The following is an 18,301-nucleotide window of genomic DNA, read 5'->3' on the forward strand; positions in this document are numbered from 1 at the left end:
GGTTTGAGGTTTTTTAATAAAAAGAAACAAGAAAACTCTCTTAGGGGGAAAATGTAATGAAACTTAATGGGAATGCTGTATACCTCTAAATATGATCGTGATCAATAAATCAATCATATTTATTTTGCGCTTACTATATGCAGATCACTGTACTAAGCGCTTGGGAGGGTACAACAGAATTAGCAGACATGTGCCCTGCTCTGGATAGGCTTAACTTTTCTTTGAGCAATTATTTTGTGCCATGTCACTATTTTTAATGTAAAATAATAATGGGCACTCTCTGCCTACTTAAAATATTTAGATACAAGGCTCCAAAAATAGGCATCACAACATATTTAGATAGTCACAATTTCCTACCTACATTTCTTTCTTGCCGATGAGACTGAAATTTGCCATTTAAAAATTGCTTTATACATGTAATGATTAACATCATGTCAAAGTATGGCAGAGAATCTGAAATAATTGAACACCTTGAATAACTGCATTTCTTTCAAAACAGTTTTATCCTGTATAATATTCTGTTTAATTCATGATTTTCCTTTAACATTAATGATTTTAAAAAAAAAATGAAACCTGGTCCCTTTTTCGGTCATTTTTCACTTCTTTCCTATTTTTAACCAAAGATCCAGACTGTCCTAATTGTAAGACGGGAGTCGAACATGGGGTAGCACGAACATTGCTTTACTTGCCCTCCCTTCTTGCTTGTCTCCCTTTATCTCTTGGCATTTTAAAAAAGCTACTGCATATTTTCATATTAGATCGGTGTACTCTGAGGGACAGATGTGGATCCAAAAAAACCTCAGAGGACAAATATAGGGAAACTAAGTAAACATTTTTTGAAATTAATGAAAACAAGGATTCGTAGTTGCACATTACAACTCAATCCGAACACAAAACAAATGATGAAAATCGTCAAGACAATAGGTAAAAAGGGCAAAGTAACACAGTTCTGAAGAAGCCCGAGACCAAAGTAACCAGTGTGGTGCAATTATGCTAGAAAGCCGTCCCTGCTTATGAAGCGTAGTGCAGCTGTTGGAGGAGAGGGTTACAGTGACAAACAGCTTCCCTGCTACAAAGGTGGCAGGAAATCTATCAAACTGGACAATAAAATTGCAATTGAGTTTCTTTGGCTTTTTATAGCAGCTGCATGTGTCTTGATGAGTAGCTCTGCAAAAGCTATCCAATTCTGCAACACTAGTTCTTTTACCCGCTAGTTCTTTATAAAGGAACAGTGTTATAAATTTCTGATATTTGGATACAAAATGGCTGCAAAAGGGAAAAATAAGCATCAATCCAGGACAATTACATATAGGAGTACTAAAAGAAATCTAAAATGGTTTGTTTCCTCACACAAAACACTCATCTCCTGATTTTTCTACGGCACCGTAACATTTTACAAATTGTTAATCTTAATACTGATGCCCTCTTGCACTATGTCTAGTAAATTCTCAAGCACTCTCCTACAAAATCTTCGAATAAGAGCAATCTATTTCTAACAATCAAAATACCCAGCTAATTGTAAATGCCATTGTTTTATGTTAATATCAGCTAAGTTTGGGTATTATATTTCTCCCCAAACAGAGCTAACCCAAACGAGGTCTCACTTAGTATGCCATCAAACCGGAATAACTTCACACCCTTTAAAAGTTATTTCTCCTTAGGCCAAATGGAAAATGTATCTTATTTATCCTATTAAAAAGTATTTCAATAAAAAAGAGAGAGAGATTGCCTAAATGAATATGCAAGTATTTATAACCTCAGTCCCTCTGTTTTACGTAGGACTGATACGCTAGATTTACCAACTTTTCAAAAACCCCCAAAACAAATTATTTACCCAAAATGAGCTCCCTCCATTTCAGAACAATTTATTTTTCCTTTTAAACTCTAAGGATTTGTTTAGTATCTTCCATCATAGGAGTAAAATATAAATCCAATGAGCCAATTTTTAGTTCTTACATAGAGAATTTAAAAGCTACTTGGGCTTTTAAACTTATTTAATAACCATTAATCTCTGTATGGGATCTTGAATTCAGTGCCTCCCATCATTCTATCTCCAAGAGAAAACAACTTGTTTTCCTCATTTCCAATAAAAAATCTGTTTTACATTTATAAAATTTCACTGGATTTTTTAAAGTGACTTTTGAGCTACCAGCCGACTCATAAACCCAGGAGGGCTTGCATGCAGGCCTTCTACCAAATCCAAATCCAAACTCAAAATATAAATATTCTGCAACATTCGTCCCTGAAACAAGCTGCCCTGTGTCCCTACTCTCCTTCCCTCTTATTTCCTTCCATCTGGATGAAAACAAAATGCCGAAGCACTCCGAGAAGAATGCGGTCACAGCAAAGGCTGATGCAAGGAAGGAGATAATTATGATCACTTCTGCAGTCCACAGCCATCGCTTGGGGCAGACGAATAGTTAAGAGCGATGCTGTGGTGCTCTCTCACTCCTGGACATATCACTTTGGACGTCTACAGGAACAAAATACACACGTGGCTCAGGGGGTTGCACAGAAGTGCTTACAGACGGAAGAAAGAATGCTTCTCTCCTTTTTTCTGCCTTTCCTTCATCCTTCCTGCCCCACCCCTACTAGGGAACGTGACGATAAATAGAGTGTATGCCTCTTTCAACAACCTGCCTCTCATGCAAGGTGATGAGGGGCCAAAAGATATCTGAAATGTCTTTGGTAAAACCTCAAACAGAACACCACGGATGGGTTATCTTCTAGACTGTGAGCCCACTGTTGGGTAGGGACTGTCTCTATATAATAATAATAATAATAATGGCATTTATTAAGCGCTTACTATGTGCAAAGCACTGTTCTAAGCGCTAAGCAAGTAACTTTTCTTGTAATCCTTAAAGCATTTGATGTTCTATTTATTCTATTTATTTTATTTTGTTAGTATGTTTGGTTTTGTTCTCTGTCTTCCCCTTTTAGACTGTGAGCCCACTGTTGGGAAGGGACTGTCTCTATATGTTGCCAATTTGTACTTCCCAAGCGCTTAGTACGGTGCTCTGCACACAGTAAGCGCTCACTAAATACGATTGATGATGATGATGGGGGGGTTATAAAGTTATCAGGTTGTCCCATGGGGGCTCACGGTTTTAATCCCCATTTTACAGATGAGGGAACTGAGGCGCAGAGAAGTTAAGTGACTTGCCCAAAGTCACACAGCTGACAATTGGCGGAGCCGGGATTTGAACCCACGACCTCTGACTCCAAAGCCCGTGCTCTTTCCACTGAGCCACGCTGCTATATGTTACCAACGTGTACTTCCCAAGCGCTTAGTACAGTGCTCTGCACACAGTAAGCGCTCAATAAATACGATTGATGATGATGATGATGTTGCCAACCTGTACTTCCCAAGCGCTTAGTACAGTGCTCTGCACACAGTAAGCGCTCAATAAATACGATTGATGATGATGATGATGTTGCCAACCTGTACTTCCCAAGCGCTTAGTACAGTGCTCTGCACACAGTAAGCGCTCAATAAATACGATTGACCGATTGTTATCCCACTTTCCTCTCCTTCATTTCGTAGGGTGTGTTGCTGGTTTAAACTTTTCCTCCACACACTTCAAGAAAAAGACAGGAGCGGAGAACAAAAATTCAGACGAAGGATTTACAGTGAAGTAGCCTCTTAAGTCTTTCTTATCCAGTCAAGAGTAAACCCTCTATTGCCTCAATTTCTGCCACAATTCCCGGATTACAATTCTTTCTCTCCCATTATATATAAAAAATAAAGGAGGGAACGTCAACCTCGACTTTCAAGCTATTCAACTTCCTTCCGTCGTTACTAAATGGCTTTCTCTTCCTTGAGTAGACATGGTGTGCCACCTTGTGTCCAAAGGAATCACGCTGCCGTAAAATCCTAGAAATTCCAGTATAAAGTCCAATGAGCTGATCATCATCATCATCATCAATCGTATTTATTGAGCGCTTACTATGTGCAAAGCACTGTCCTAAGCGCTTGGGAAGTACAAATTGGCAATATATAGAGACAGTCCCTACCCAACAGTGGGCTCACAGTCTAGAAGGGGAGACAGAGAACAAAACCAAACATGCTAACAAAATAAAATAAATAGAATAGATATGTACAAGTAAAATCAATAAATAGAGTAATAAATATGTACAAACATATATACATATATACAGGTGCTGTGGGGAAGGGGAGGAGGTAAGATGGGGGGGTGGAGAGGGGGGCGAGGGGGAGTGGAAGGAAGGGGCTCAGTCTGGGAGGAACGGGCTGATAATACCTGCACCCCACGCTGTCTCTTTCCATTGCAATACAAACTCCCTTTATGTAATACAACAACAACAAAAAACAGTTTTTTCCACAACCCAAAAACTAATCATACATTACACCTGCATTAATTCTGCTTTCAAATAATTTCTTTACTTTGCTATACAAATCATTACACTTATACACATTTTCTCTCTCTCACACACACACGTTTCTCTTCAAACGTATTTTTCACTCCTAGCCTCTCTTTCCCAGGCTAACACTTTCTTCAATTTCAGGTATTTACATGCTAAGGCACATCCTAAAATGAAAACTCACCTTTGAATGTGTGATTGACAGAGTATCCACCCACACGCGCCAGCCGCCCCATTCATATTTGACCGCATGGTAAAGGAGAATGCGGAAAATGGCATACACCATTTCTGTTATCTTCTGTTCCTCTGAATTCTTGGGGTTAAAATAGCAGAGAGAGAGCATCCACTCCTGCCACACAGAGCACTGCAGCAAGCTCCTGAGAAATGCACAAGTGCGCTGAATTAGAGTCCCAGAAGGGAAAAGCAATCAAAAATATTAAAAATGGGGAAAATTATAAACGGCAATCCTTATCATCAATTCACCCAAAACTATTAAGGTACTCAATGGTCACTACACTCGTTTAACAATAGGGGAAATCATTAACATGTACCTTAAAAGAAAACATGACTAACGGACCAATCTTTCTTGCCAGATTTTTAGCTCACTGAAAGATACTGAAATACACATGGCTCGGTGCTTTGTAATTCAGCTTACCTCCTGTTTTCTCTGCTGTTATTAAAAAGTTTAATCATGTCCGAAAGAAAGGTCCTTCGAACCTCCATGCTCTCTGGGCACTGGGGAGAATTCCGAAGCAGGGTCGCAACGACTTTTAGAACCTCTGCAAGACAATTTATAAATAAGTAAATACCAACACAATAATAAAAAAGGAGTGCTGTTTTATTATTGAGGTTCTACTGTCTTCACGTTAAAGAAAGAATAACCTTAAAACTTAATGTACTGTATGTTTACATTGGGAATGGCAACATTTCCATTAGAAACCATCTGTACTGAGGAGAGAAAAGAAATCAACCAATTTATTTTCAAAGACCTATCATACACACTACAAGGAAAAGATTTGAAATTTAAACGGCAGGCTATTCAGGACACATTTAAACTAAATGATGGTAAAAATCTGATGATTACTCTTCCTCTGCCATGCATCAAAGTAAGCAGTCTAAAATAAACATAGCTATTTAAAGGATCTCTTTTCAAAAGTACCTCCTTGGAATTTTAAAACATCCTAACTGATTAATCATGTTATAAAATAAATATGAAAACCAGAGTGAATTACCCCATATCAAAATTCAAGCAATCAAGAAAACAAGCAAACTCAGTGTTTTCTAACTACCCTCAACATATCCAACCCCCCGACACACACACCCTTTTCATTATCATTACGACTTTTAAAACATGTCATGGCTCCCTTGAAATTTAGAAAAGCAAAGCTGAGACAAAATCCCAGTGGAAATCTGAAACCTATCTTGCCCCCACCAAAAGATAGCACAGTTGTGCTACTGTGAAATCTCGTGTGTGTGTTCTGTGTTTCTGAATTTAGTTTCGAAAACGTCCAAACTGAAGCTGAGGTAGCAATACACCAATGATTGCACTCTGAGTTAAATTCCAATTAGAGAAATCACTTTATTTTGCTTATGTCACAGTAGTACTAGAAATTGAATTAGTAATACTGTATGATTTGTTCTTTTCTCTCAGAAGGACAAAACAATTCCAAAAATCCACTAGCTCAATGCGACCTCCCAACTTCTTCCTACAGGGCATTTACATTTCCCTTCTCACACCTTTACAGCAGTCTATGAGGAAGGTAATATCAATATTCTCTCTCTAGGTTCTAGTCATTATTCCTCTTCCTTAAAACCAAATCCCACATATACTTCAGGGCCCTAGATTTATAAAAAATGTAATACTGTCACCAGTAATTGAGGATATTTACTGTTTCACTGACCCACAAAAAATACCACCTCTCCTTGAAAATTGAGATAAAACAGTATTAGTGGCAAGAGGAGACTTTACAATGAGCACTAGAACTTATTAAAAGTTCAGTACAATTCCATGATTATAAAATCATCTTACTGCAGTCTAAAATAAAAGGTGTGAGATCTGGTCATTATTAAAGTTCGGAAGAATGATATTAAATCAGGAAATGGAAGCAAGAAAAATTTTCTTATCAATATTCTTACAAAGATGATACTTTAGGGTGAAGTCACTTCTGTAAGTCAGGTCACGTATTCTGACATCAGTAAATCAGGCCATCAGAAAAATGTTGGAACTCGGGCCATGTTTTAAATCAAGATCCTAAGCATATAATTCCTCAGCAGCCTTCTAAGCCCAGATTCAACTCACACAAGATTTAACACAAAATAACTGTACAGTTAGTTAAGTAAACTTTCCGATTACTGACCCCAAAATCCCGCTCCTCCTGCTGAAATACTTAACTGTGATGCACTGTTGGTGGCAAGTGAGGGAAGAGGGGGTTCAAGAGTGTGAGTGGATAAATACTCACGAGGATTCTGGATCTTCACTGATGACTCTGGATCGGGGTGCTGCTTATGTATCACCTGAGTGCAAATCTGTTCAATTAGAATCTACAAAGTAGAAGAGTACACTTAGATATTAGTTTAATGGTGGATTTTTTTTTTCCACAAAGACCATTTGACCTTAAGTTTCACTGGTTCATCATAAGGCATCAACATTTAACATTCTTTCAATTACTGGGTAGGACAGGATATTTGGATTCTAAAAAACAGATGTAACTATCGTACATGCTTTTGTTAAATCAAAATTGAAAAAAATCACAATGTAGAATGAAAATGTACTTGATATGCCAATTGTATAGTTCATTATAGTTTATCTATTATCTATGTAAAGTGAGTTACATATTACCCACAAGCTTGAGTAAATTTCTCTTATATTAATTTCAAAAATTGGTCATTGGTCATTACAAGCCTGTATGATTTTATATTATCTTATATTATCTTATATATATCTTATATAGCTTATATGATCTTATATATTAAATACAATTGACTACATTATCTAGAATCTTATCAGATCAAATTTGCTGAGTTACATATTACCCACAAGCTTGAGTAAATTTCTCTTATATTAATTTCAAAAATTGGTCATTGGTCATTACAAGCCTGTATGATCTTATATTATCTTATATATATATATCATATACCTTATATGATCTTATATATTAAATACGATTGATTACATTATCTAGAATCTTATCAGATCAAATTTGCTGGCAATTTCTAACTGGGTCGTCTAAAAAGAAAAAAAACCTAGAAGACCGGAGTCTAACTACATTAGTACCTCAAAGAGGACATTATATGTGGTCATGCTGATTAAACTTGTTTGAAGCATCAGCCTTTCAGCTAGCAGTGAGAACAAACCATGCCCAAGCATCACTTCAGCTTTTCTCCTACAAGTAAAGGCACAAAGAAATCATCTCTAAACAATTTTACTGTATGTTGACACCTAAACAGAATCAGAAACATAAAACTTTTCCATGACACAAAATTCCCCTACTTTCCACCAAAGCAACCTAATGTTCACAGACACAGAGGCTTGAGAAACACTTGAAAATGGTTCCCCTTAATAAATCAACATGTGTTGCTTCTGAGTACTTAAGAAAAGGTACGACACTAAAATCGTCACCCACGTTATTTTAGATAAGTCTGATTTGAAGTGAAAAGAAAAAAATAATATTACTAAGCATTAAGTAGGCAGAGACAAAATAACAAAAAATACAATAGGCAAATATTGTCTTAGAAGACTGTTATAAAAGCATACCAGAGTTAATCAGTGATGATTAAAATTAGCCTTAGGCCTTGAAAAAACCTCTCAAGGAAAACTACTGTGGTAGAGACTGTTTCAGAAAAGCAGAATAAAATTTTTTTAAATAGCCATCCAAATTATTTAAATATCCATTTTAATACTGTTAATAAATTTTGTGGCTAAAATAAAGGACTAAATTATCAAACCACACATACTGATAGCATGGCAACATTGCAATGCACATCATCCCTTCAAATCTTATTGCAAGAATTTTAATATATGGTGGATGAGCTGCCATCCTATTCTAGTTCTGAAGTCACAATGTTATAGTACAGATTTACAAAGGCCTTCACAAAGCAATGAATTAAATGCAGCAAGTTTTAATATAAAAATCAGAGTAAAAAATGACAGAAAAACTGAGCACAAACTGAAATAACCTGTACGTATAAAGTTCACAAAAAGCCTGATTAGAAAGCTGAATTCTGATCCAATACTCACTTTGGTGCCAGATGTTTTAAAAAATATCCCAGTGCTTTGAGGGCTTGCACTCTAATCCCTTCACTTTTCGATGCCAGGAGTTTGTAGATAACTCTGAATGAGAAAAACAACAAATTGACCTGAGCTGCAAAATATTGGGATTTACATAAAACAATGACCAAGTAAAAGAAAATCTCCCATCAAAGTTACCTAGATGACTTTTAGGAAGAAACTGACAGCGCCGCTGTTTAAGTGCCTAAAAGTTTCACATGCCTCAAATCTGTTAATGTCATGTCACAACTTAAATTTGCCAGTAGTTGCTTTCCCTAAAGTGGAAAATTTCAAATCAAAAGTTTTTTTTTAATAACTTCCATAGAGGTCCACTCTCTATCAGGCAACTAATGGTATTTATTAAGTGCTTACTGTATGCCTTGAGACAGTTGGTAGAGGCAAGGAGCTTACACTCTACATGGGGGGAGAGAGACATTAAAATAGATTAGGCATAGGGGAAATGGAGTATAAGGGTATTTACATAAGTATCGATGGGCTGGGGAGAGGATCAGTGTGCTTAAGGGGAACACAGCCAAGTTCTTTTTTTGAGACAGAGGGGAGGGCGGATAGGAGAACAAAGGGCTTAATCTGGGAAGGCCTCAGAGGAAATGTGATTTTAAGAGGGTCCTGAAAGTGGGGAAAGTGGTGAACTGTCAGATAAGAAGGGAGAAGGAGTTGCAGGCCACAGGAAGAACATGGGCAAGGGGAGAGACAGACGAGACTGAGGTATATAGGAATAGATTGGTGGTAGAGGAGCGGAGTTTGTGGGTTGGGTTGCAGCAGAGATCAGTGAGGAGGTTGACACAGTAGTCAAGATGAGATGTGATAAGTGTTGGATCAGTGTGGTACCAGTTTGGATGGAGAGGAAAGGATGGGTTCTAAAGATGCTGTGAGGCTAGATCCATCAGGATACATTAACAGATTGAAAGTGTGGGTTGAATGAAAGAGACGAACCAAGGACAATGCCAAGGCTTGTGAGAAAGGAAGATCGGTGGTACTGTCCACAGTGACAGGAAAGTAACGGAGAAGATAGGGTTCAGGTAGAAAGATAAGTAGTTCTGTTTGAGGTGTCAGCGGGACCTCCAAACAGAGTTATCCTCAAGGCAGGAGGAAATATGAGTCAAGGAAAGAGGTGAGGGCTGGAAATGGATTGACTGAAGAGGTCAATCGGAGGATCATCCACTTAGAAATGGTAGCTGAAGCCACGGCACTGAATGAATTTACCAAGGAAGTGGGTTTAGATGGGATACAGAAGGAGGCCCAGGACTGAACCTTGAAGTAGCAATTAATACACTCCTTAAATCTGAAAAACTGGGTTTCAAACTTCATGCACTACTATAAGGGAATTTTAGGGTTCTAACACATAAATTCTTATAATATAAAACATACTTCATACTTTCAGCTGAGAGACTCCCGGGTCGTACCAGACTCCACTGAGGATTTTACTTACTTGAACTAATACAGAGAAATCTCTATCAGAAGTAAAACATGTGTAATAATGTATAAATACCTCTGAAAAGACAATGTGTGGGAAACACACAAGCTCTCAAAACAAATAGAGGCAACAAATGTTTTGGTAATAATAAACTGAGTGCTCTTTTCCTCTACCTTTCCACTGGAGGACACAAACTAAGACATGCACTAGTATGCTAATCTGAGTGAACCACTCCAAGTAAAAAGTTTAGCAATGGTTTTCTAAAATTTTCCTCCATCTTTGGGGAACCCCCCCAAAAATACGAAGATTGAACCAATGAACTGTATTTATTGAGCACTTATTGAACACTGTGCTATGTCCCTGGGAGAGTACAATGAAACTGGTTGACCCGATCGCAAGGAGTTTACATCTTTTGCTGCAAGAAGCAGAAGCTTCTGAAATGGTTGCTGGTAAAGAAGTAAAAATTAGAAGTGAGAAATTACTAATGTGCTTTAATTCCTGGAAAAATGAACACGAGCTCAGGAGGGACCATGGGGCCCAGCTTCAGGACTGGATTAGGGAAGGCAAAGCATTCAATATGATTTGGTCTAACGTGGATTCAAAAATCACTCTCACAAGGTGTGCCTATTTAAAGCGTGCATAAGCTCCACAAAGGTAAGAATAATAATAACGATGGCATTTCTTAAGCGCTTACTATGTGCCAAGCACTGTTCTAAGCATTATGGTATGACTGGGGAAGAGGAAGGGCAGCCAAAGGCTCTTTTGCAATAAGCAACTTTTCACTTGGTTTATTCCAGGAACCCACAAATACAATTGTGCGTGAGTAAACGCTCTTGCCTCGGGGATGGAGCCAGACCCAAACCCATCACATATCTGGTTACCACGGTCTGAGGATGCAATTTGAGCCAGACCAAGCTGGTGATTTTGAGCCTGAGCAGAACTGAAACCGTGGATAACAAACCCCATAGCTAACACTTCTTTTATTCATTTAATCATCCACCGACTTAGTGAAAAACCCAGTTTCCGAATGGAGTAAATTTAAAAGAAAATAGAAAGCCTGGCCAAATGTTTATTTGGAAGGTCACAAAATCATCATCATCAATCGTATTTATTGAGCGCTTACTGTGTGCAGAGCACTGTACTAAGAGCTTGGGAAGTACAAATTGGCAACATATAGAGACAGTCCCTACCCAACAGTGGGCTCACAGTCTAAAAGCACAAAATATGCTGGAGGGTTTTCCCCCCTCAATCCCTACCAAACCGGGGGATTGTTTTGATCTGATTTCATGAAAAACTGGACATTTGTAGTGATCTACCTAGCAAATACTGAGGCACAGACAGCAGTAGGCACTGCCTAGCATTTTTAAATATTTTACTATCAGTAATTATAGCTTCTGATGATTCGCATGTCTCGATCCACTATACCACCTCACAACGTAGATCAAATTATTGAGCTGAGTACAATAGGTACTTTTTACTGCTTGACGAGCAGAATCTAGAATATCAATTTACATTTGCTAAATTCAGAGGAATACTTTTTTTTCCAATGGCATTTGTTAAGAGCTTATTATGTGCCATGCACTATACTAGGTGGTGGGGTAGATACAAGCTAATCAGATTGGACAAAGTCCATGTCCCACATGGGGCTTACAGTCTTAATCTTCATTTTACAGAGGAGGTAACTGAGGAACAGAAGAGTTAAGTGACAAAGCATTTAAGTGACATACATGGGATTAGAACCCAGATCCTTCTGGCACACAGGCCCATGCTGTATCCACTCTAAGTTCTCTAGCGTCTCATGTTGCTTAATGTTAATGGACTTACCCTAAAACTGCTAAATGTAACTGGTTTTGACAATAACTTCATTTCTACATCAATTAATTTGATTGTAAGATCCTCTACGTCATGAACTAGTCTTCTGCTTCCGCTGTACGCGCTCAAGCACTCAGCACTGTGCTCCTCAGTGCAACAGACGGAACTGAAACTGTGTTATTAGAGACTGATGATTATAATGAAGCCTGCCTGTGGTGCTTAAAGTGAATAAATTAAGTTTCAGACAATATGAACCAACTGGGGAGTGATTTTGAAAGGCAGTCCATTGTTATAATTTATGCACATCTAGGAAGATGCTATTAGAAAACAATGCTAGCAAATTTCTTAAATTTCTAAGGCACCTGCACAACATGATACCTAGAACTAAGCGCTTAGTTCAGGGCTCTGCTCACAGTAAGCACTCAATCAATCAATCAATCGTATTTATTGAGCGCTTACTATGTGCAGAGCACTGTACTAAGCGCTTGGGAAGTACAAATTGGCAACACATAGAGACAGTCCATACCCAACAGTGGGCTCACAGTCTAAAAGGGGGAAACAGAGAACAGAACCAAACATACCAACAAAATAAAATAAATAGGATAGAAATGTACAAGTAAAATAAATAAATAAATAAATACAACTGAATGAATTTTTGAGATTTCACATACAGTCCTTTGAAAAGAATAAAAAGAATAAAATAAAATAAAAAGAATAAAAACATCAATTGTGAATTTGAAGTGCTCCCTTTTCTGAGCCTTTCGTATGGCATTTATAAGAACTCACATGTGCCCGGTCCCATACTGAATGCCATTTTTTATCCCGACTCCGCCACGTGTCTGCTGTGTGACCTTGGGCAAGTCACTTAACTTCTCTGGGCCTCAGTTACCTCATCCGTAAAATGGGGATTAAGACTGTGAGCCCCCTGTGGGACAACCTGATCACCTTGTAACCTCCCCAGCACTTAGAACAGTGCTTTGCACATAGTAAGCGCTTAACAAATGCCATTATTATTATTATTACCTGTGGCTTGGGCCACAAGAGCAAGAATCAATGCAGCTGCGGCCTGAATCGTGACACCCAGTGCTAGTACTTGGATGGTATCGGCCAACAGAAAGCCAGTGATCACAGTGCAGACTCCAGTTAATCAGTGGTATTTATCAAGTGACTCCTAAGTGCTAAGCATTGTACTTAGCACCTGGGGGAATGGCCACAACAAAGCAAGGGACAGATGCCCAACGCCAAGGAGTTTACAACTGAATGGCTTCCCTGCTGCTGTCCTTATTCGGGGGACCTACATTTCCACCACACTGCAGCCAAAATGATTTCATAAGTCAAGGTCACCAGAGAACATGGTGTCCTGAAGATGCAATAGGAAAGGGTGTATTGTGACAGTGGTTTCCCCACTTCTGCTATTGCCGTTGCAACCAACACTATCGCTCTACTGCTCCTCCCTGCCACAACCACAAGCTGCTGCCACCTCAGCTTCGAGTGGGATCCTAGTGGACAATTTGGATCAATCAATCAAGCATATTTATTGAGCACTTACTGTGTGCAGTAAGTAAGCTCTCTTTCTCCCTTCAAGGCCCTACTGAGAGCTCACCTCCTCCAGGAGGCCTTCCCAGACTGAGCCCCTTCCTTCCTCTCCCCCTCGTCCCCCTCTCCATCCCCATCTTACCTCCTTCCCTTCCCCACAACACCTGTATATATGGATATATGTTTGTACATATTTATTACTCTATTCATTTTACTTGTACATATCTATTCTATTTATTTTATTTTGTTAGTATGTTTGGTTTTGTTCTCTGTCTCCCCCTTTTAGACTGTGAGCCCACTGTTGGGTAGGGACTGTCTCTATATGTTGCCAATTTGTACTTCCCAAGCGCTTAGTACAGTGCTCTGCACATAGTAAGCGCTCAATAAATACGATTGATGATGATGCAGAGCACTGTACTAAGCGCTTGGGAGGTACAAGTTGGCAACACATAGAGACAGTCCCTACCCAACAGTGGGCTCACAGTCTAAAAGGACGGTAAAATAGCTGTCAAATGGGGATCACTCTGATGAATCTGGGACATCTAGCCACCTACCCAAGAGTCATACCGGTCAGTGGTAGGGGATGGTACCCAAACCTCATCATTCCTATTCTAGTCTCTATCCACTAAGCCAGAGGTCATCGATCGGGGGTCCCTCAACCCCTTGGGGATACTTCCAAGTGCTCCCAGAGAAATATCCATTTTATTAGACGTGAAGACAGTGTGGGTATGTGTGCAGAAAGGGGGCCTGTATGAAAGGAGAGGAGGGAGTGATACATGAGTAGGAAGTATGCGATATGGGAGGAGAGAAACCTTGAAACCCCCGAAGCTCATTTGATACTCATCTTCTCCAGTCAATCTTTGCAGACAAATCCCACCTGCTCCCAACCCATCATTCAAATTTTTCCTTCCCTTTTGATCAGCACTTGGCTACATCTCTGAATTCATCTCTGTAGCTGATTGTGTATTTAGATCGCAAGCTCCTTGACGGCAAGGACTGTACTCTCTGCCTGTTTGGGACCAGTATTTTTGCACCTTTAGCACTATTTTTTCAGATGTATTTTGAGCCATTTGTATCAGCTGAGGAATGAGATGGTATGCAGACACAAACAGCATTTAACCTCTGCTCATCTTGCTTTCCTCACAACTCCAGTACTTATTTTTTAGCTTTGCCATCCAGCTGGGGAATGGTGAATTCAGTATGGCTAGAGATGGGCAGGTGCTCCGACAACACAGAGAACCTGCATCACCTGATTTCATGACTGCCTTCCAACTCAGTAAGGAAAAAATGAGAAAACTGCAATTGTTACCCCGGGGGAAATATGGCATTTAGACCTGCCTCTGCTCCCTAAAATCCCTAAGACACAGGACCAAATGCAGACAGAATCCATTTGCATGAGAAACAAAAGAAGTCATGAAACAGAATAGGAAAGTGAAATAAATTACATTTCTAAAGACTTCGTTCCTATTTCATATCCTAATTTTAGCATCAACCTCACTACGCAAACTCAGGTAAGTCACCTAATCATTCAAAATCTGATTTTAACAACAAAAGATTGTGCAACACTAGCATTTCTACCTCCCAGAAATGCTGTAATTCAAAATTTCCAAAAAATAATGTGATATACTTTGAGCAGAGATATGTAAGTGCTTTCTGCACTGCGATTTTTAAAATAGAGGGGTTATTTTTCCCCCTCCCCTTTTCAGAGGAGAAGGTAGTCCCATTCCTAAAACAGAAGTCAGTGTTGGTCACTTCAGAGGTAAGGTTCAGGAGAAAATTCATGCTTGTAAAAATAAAAAATTGTCAAATATAGCTTTAATTATTAAAGTTTCATAAAGGAAGCAAGAATATGTAATGGTTCAGTATGAGCTCAAAAAACAGAAATGAAACTAGAAAAAAAGCAATGGGATACTACCAGAGAAGTCATTAAAACAGGACAGTTCTGCTATGTAGGATTTTAATGTAATATTTTTATGACCAATTTTTATCAGATTATTTTTCTATAATAAGGACAATCAGAAAAATCCACAGCTAATAACTGTTGCTAGAGAAAGAAATGAGCTACCAAGTACCAGCCAGGAAAGTTCCTGGTATTTCACAAGTGCCCAGAATGTTCCTGAGACTAACCAGCAAAACCCAAAACATTAGGGAACTTCCTCAACTGAGGATGCTTATGACCCGATTTAAACGAGGACCATACAAAGACAGAAATCTCCAAAAGCCAGGATCCAGCCGATGACATGAAGAGGTTTTTGGGAAAAACGGAAAATAGTCAGAAATTTTCACCTGATGAAAAGCTGGAGGGAGTAAAAATCCCCAGTCAGGCTGAGGCCTGGAAACGGCAACTGACAAAAGCCCACGTGGAACTGAAGGCAGAAAGAAGGGAAGCTTCGTTGGGTAGCAACATTTTTATGTTTTAGTTAAACATTAATTCTGGAAGGGGCAAAGACTGCATTTTGCTTCGATTTTATAGATTCTCTTGGCAAAAACGTAAGACAATCTCATTGAGGGTTTCAGCCAAGAACATCTACGAGGTGCAGGCTGAAATTCTCTAAAGCAGTGGCATTTGAGCCAACACTGATCACAGTGCACTGTACTGAGATCTTGGTAAGTATAACAGAGCCACAAAACTCACTGCCTTCCCACAAGGAGTTTATGTTCGAAAGGGAGAGGCGAACATTAAAGTATTTACAAACAATGGAATCAGAATACTGCAATGAATTATTGAATATGCATGAGAAGGTGGGGCTTGGTGGACACATAAAAGCAAAGAGGAGCAGAATAGCAACATCAAAAAACATGGATGGAGGGTACAGCAGGAGCAAAGGAATTTTGCAGTTGACTTTTGCTCCTCCCGGCTCAGGTGGGGTTTTTGGGGGTCTAGGAGCCACAACGGCCAGACTCCCAAATGTCTTAAAAGTTGTCTTTGCTTTTAGGGTCCTCCTCATTTCCTTAATCAAGAGCAGGATAAAAGATGGAGAATAGTAGAGCATAAATTCCTTGTGAGCCGAGAGTATGTCTTGAGCTTGGGTTGTTTCTCGAGTGCTTAAAAGAATGCTTAGCACTGTGGCATTCAAGTAACATTGCTACTTCTGCTGCTATTACTACACTTTTTTCATTTAAATTCTGTAAACTGCTCAGCCCCTCGTCTTGCAAGCTGTTTTTGTATTCTGATTGCTCAAATCCTTCATTATAAGCCTGGCACAAGTCTCTTTTCCTCCTTCATACTTAGATTCTAAGCTTGTTGTGGGCAGGGAATGTGTCTACCAACCCTGTTATATTGTTATATGGTACTCTCCCGAATGTTTAGTACAGTACTCCGCACATAATACCTGCTCAATAAGTACGAGTGATTTATTGTGAGCCCCTTAGGGGACAGGGACCGTGTCTAATTCTCACCCATGTATTTTTCCCCAGCATTTAATACGGTGCTTGACACACAGTAGGTCTTTATAAATACTATTACTACTACGGGTAGTATCAAAGGGCTAGATGAATCAGTGGAATTTATGAAGAACAAAGATGCTTTAGCAATACAGTTCGAGGAAACAAAAACTTCCATGATCACATAAATAAGGAATTAGATCAGGATTTCATGTACAATATTAAGTCCAAACAATTTAAAATTCACACACTAGATTCACAGCACTTACCAAGGCAACATGAGTCCCAAAAATACTGAAAGAAATGATTTTGCTTAATTTCAACAAACTTTAGAATATAACTGCCCCTTTACAGTCCCTGAAAAATTCTTACCTTAACCCATTCCTCTGGTCAAAAGCAGGGATCATAGAACTGGGATGTTCAGCCATTAGTGCAACAAGAAGCTGGAGGACATCTATTAGATTGTCATCCTAGATTTTTAAAAAGGCAGTCATTTGAATTGACAGTATATATATGTGAATGATTAAAATTAGATTATCTTGTATCTCTAGCAAAATACCATGTATATATACCATAAATCCCAGTCAGTGTTTCATTCAAAATGCCTTTACTCTTATTTGGACCCCTTTAAAGAGAAACTTAATAGATTTCCATTTTATATGGTACTCCATGACTTCTGATACTTCTGCACTTCTAATATTTAGACACATATATCATTCTTTGTGTAAATTTGGGTAAATTACTTCCCCCAAGAAAGAAAAACTGGACTGCTAATCTGGATTATTTATCAAAATGATGCCAGCCTAGCCCTACTGGGACAGATATGATTTTGAAATTTTATCGAAGTCCCTAAATAATGAGTAATTCAATCAGTAGCTTTTTAATGTTATACAGAAAATATTATCCACAGTACTAAACACTGGGTAAAGGAAAAAAAAGGGAATTTAGAACTTTCTACTTGTGGAAGAGCTCAGCAGATAAGGATGGGAATAGGAGGACTCTAACTGTTGAAGAAATTAAACCTCTCTATGGGATTACAATTAACCACTAAACCAGTTCCCTTTTCTTTTATGCAGAACAATTAAGAAAATTTGGTCATTACTACTTTGCTATCATTAGCTGCCATTCATAAATGGAGAAAGAATGAATTGCTTCAATGTTACAGACACTCTGTGTCATGATGAAAGAGAATGGGACGGAAATATAGGTATGTAAACCCAAATGAAAAAGCGAACCTCATTGCTTTACATGAAATTAATTTAATTTCCAAAGTTTATTCATTTACTACATCTTTACAGAGATTCATTCTATTAGATTTGTGTTCTTATTTCCTTTGTCTTTGATGTTTACATCCGGCATAAGTGGGTTCTTCTGGTGTTAAAATGCAAAGATGCAGATCATGGTAAGAACCCTAATTGAATTTACAAGCTCCTTATGGACAGAAATCCCCAAATGTTCAGGACTATTGTGAATGGGTTGTCTTATTT

At 38.7% G+C, this 18,301-nt stretch overlaps 1 protein-coding gene across 1 annotated transcript in view; it reads right to left on the reverse strand.

Moving 5' to 3' along the window:
• Window positions 1-18,301, reverse strand: part of LRBA (LPS responsive beige-like anchor protein) — a 634,690-nt gene that overhangs the window by 523,104 nt on the left and 93,285 nt on the right. Inside the window, exons 17-22 of the mRNA XM_038755081.1 lie at window positions 17,187-17,284; window positions 8,618-8,710; window positions 7,655-7,763; window positions 6,840-6,921; window positions 5,036-5,159; window positions 4,565-4,757 (exon numbers count right to left, since the gene is read on the reverse strand). Of these exons, the coding sequence (XP_038611009.1) occupies window positions 4,565-4,757; window positions 5,036-5,159; window positions 6,840-6,921; window positions 7,655-7,763; window positions 8,618-8,710; window positions 17,187-17,284 (699 nt within the window). The remainder of the gene's footprint in view (window positions 1-4,564; window positions 4,758-5,035; window positions 5,160-6,839; window positions 6,922-7,654; window positions 7,764-8,617; window positions 8,711-17,186; window positions 17,285-18,301) is intronic.

Source organism: Tachyglossus aculeatus, chromosome 12 (genome assembly GCF_015852505.1).
Source record: "Tachyglossus aculeatus isolate mTacAcu1 chromosome 12, mTacAcu1.pri, whole genome shotgun sequence".
Taxonomy (NCBI): Eukaryota; Metazoa; Chordata; class Mammalia; order Monotremata; family Tachyglossidae; genus Tachyglossus; species Tachyglossus aculeatus.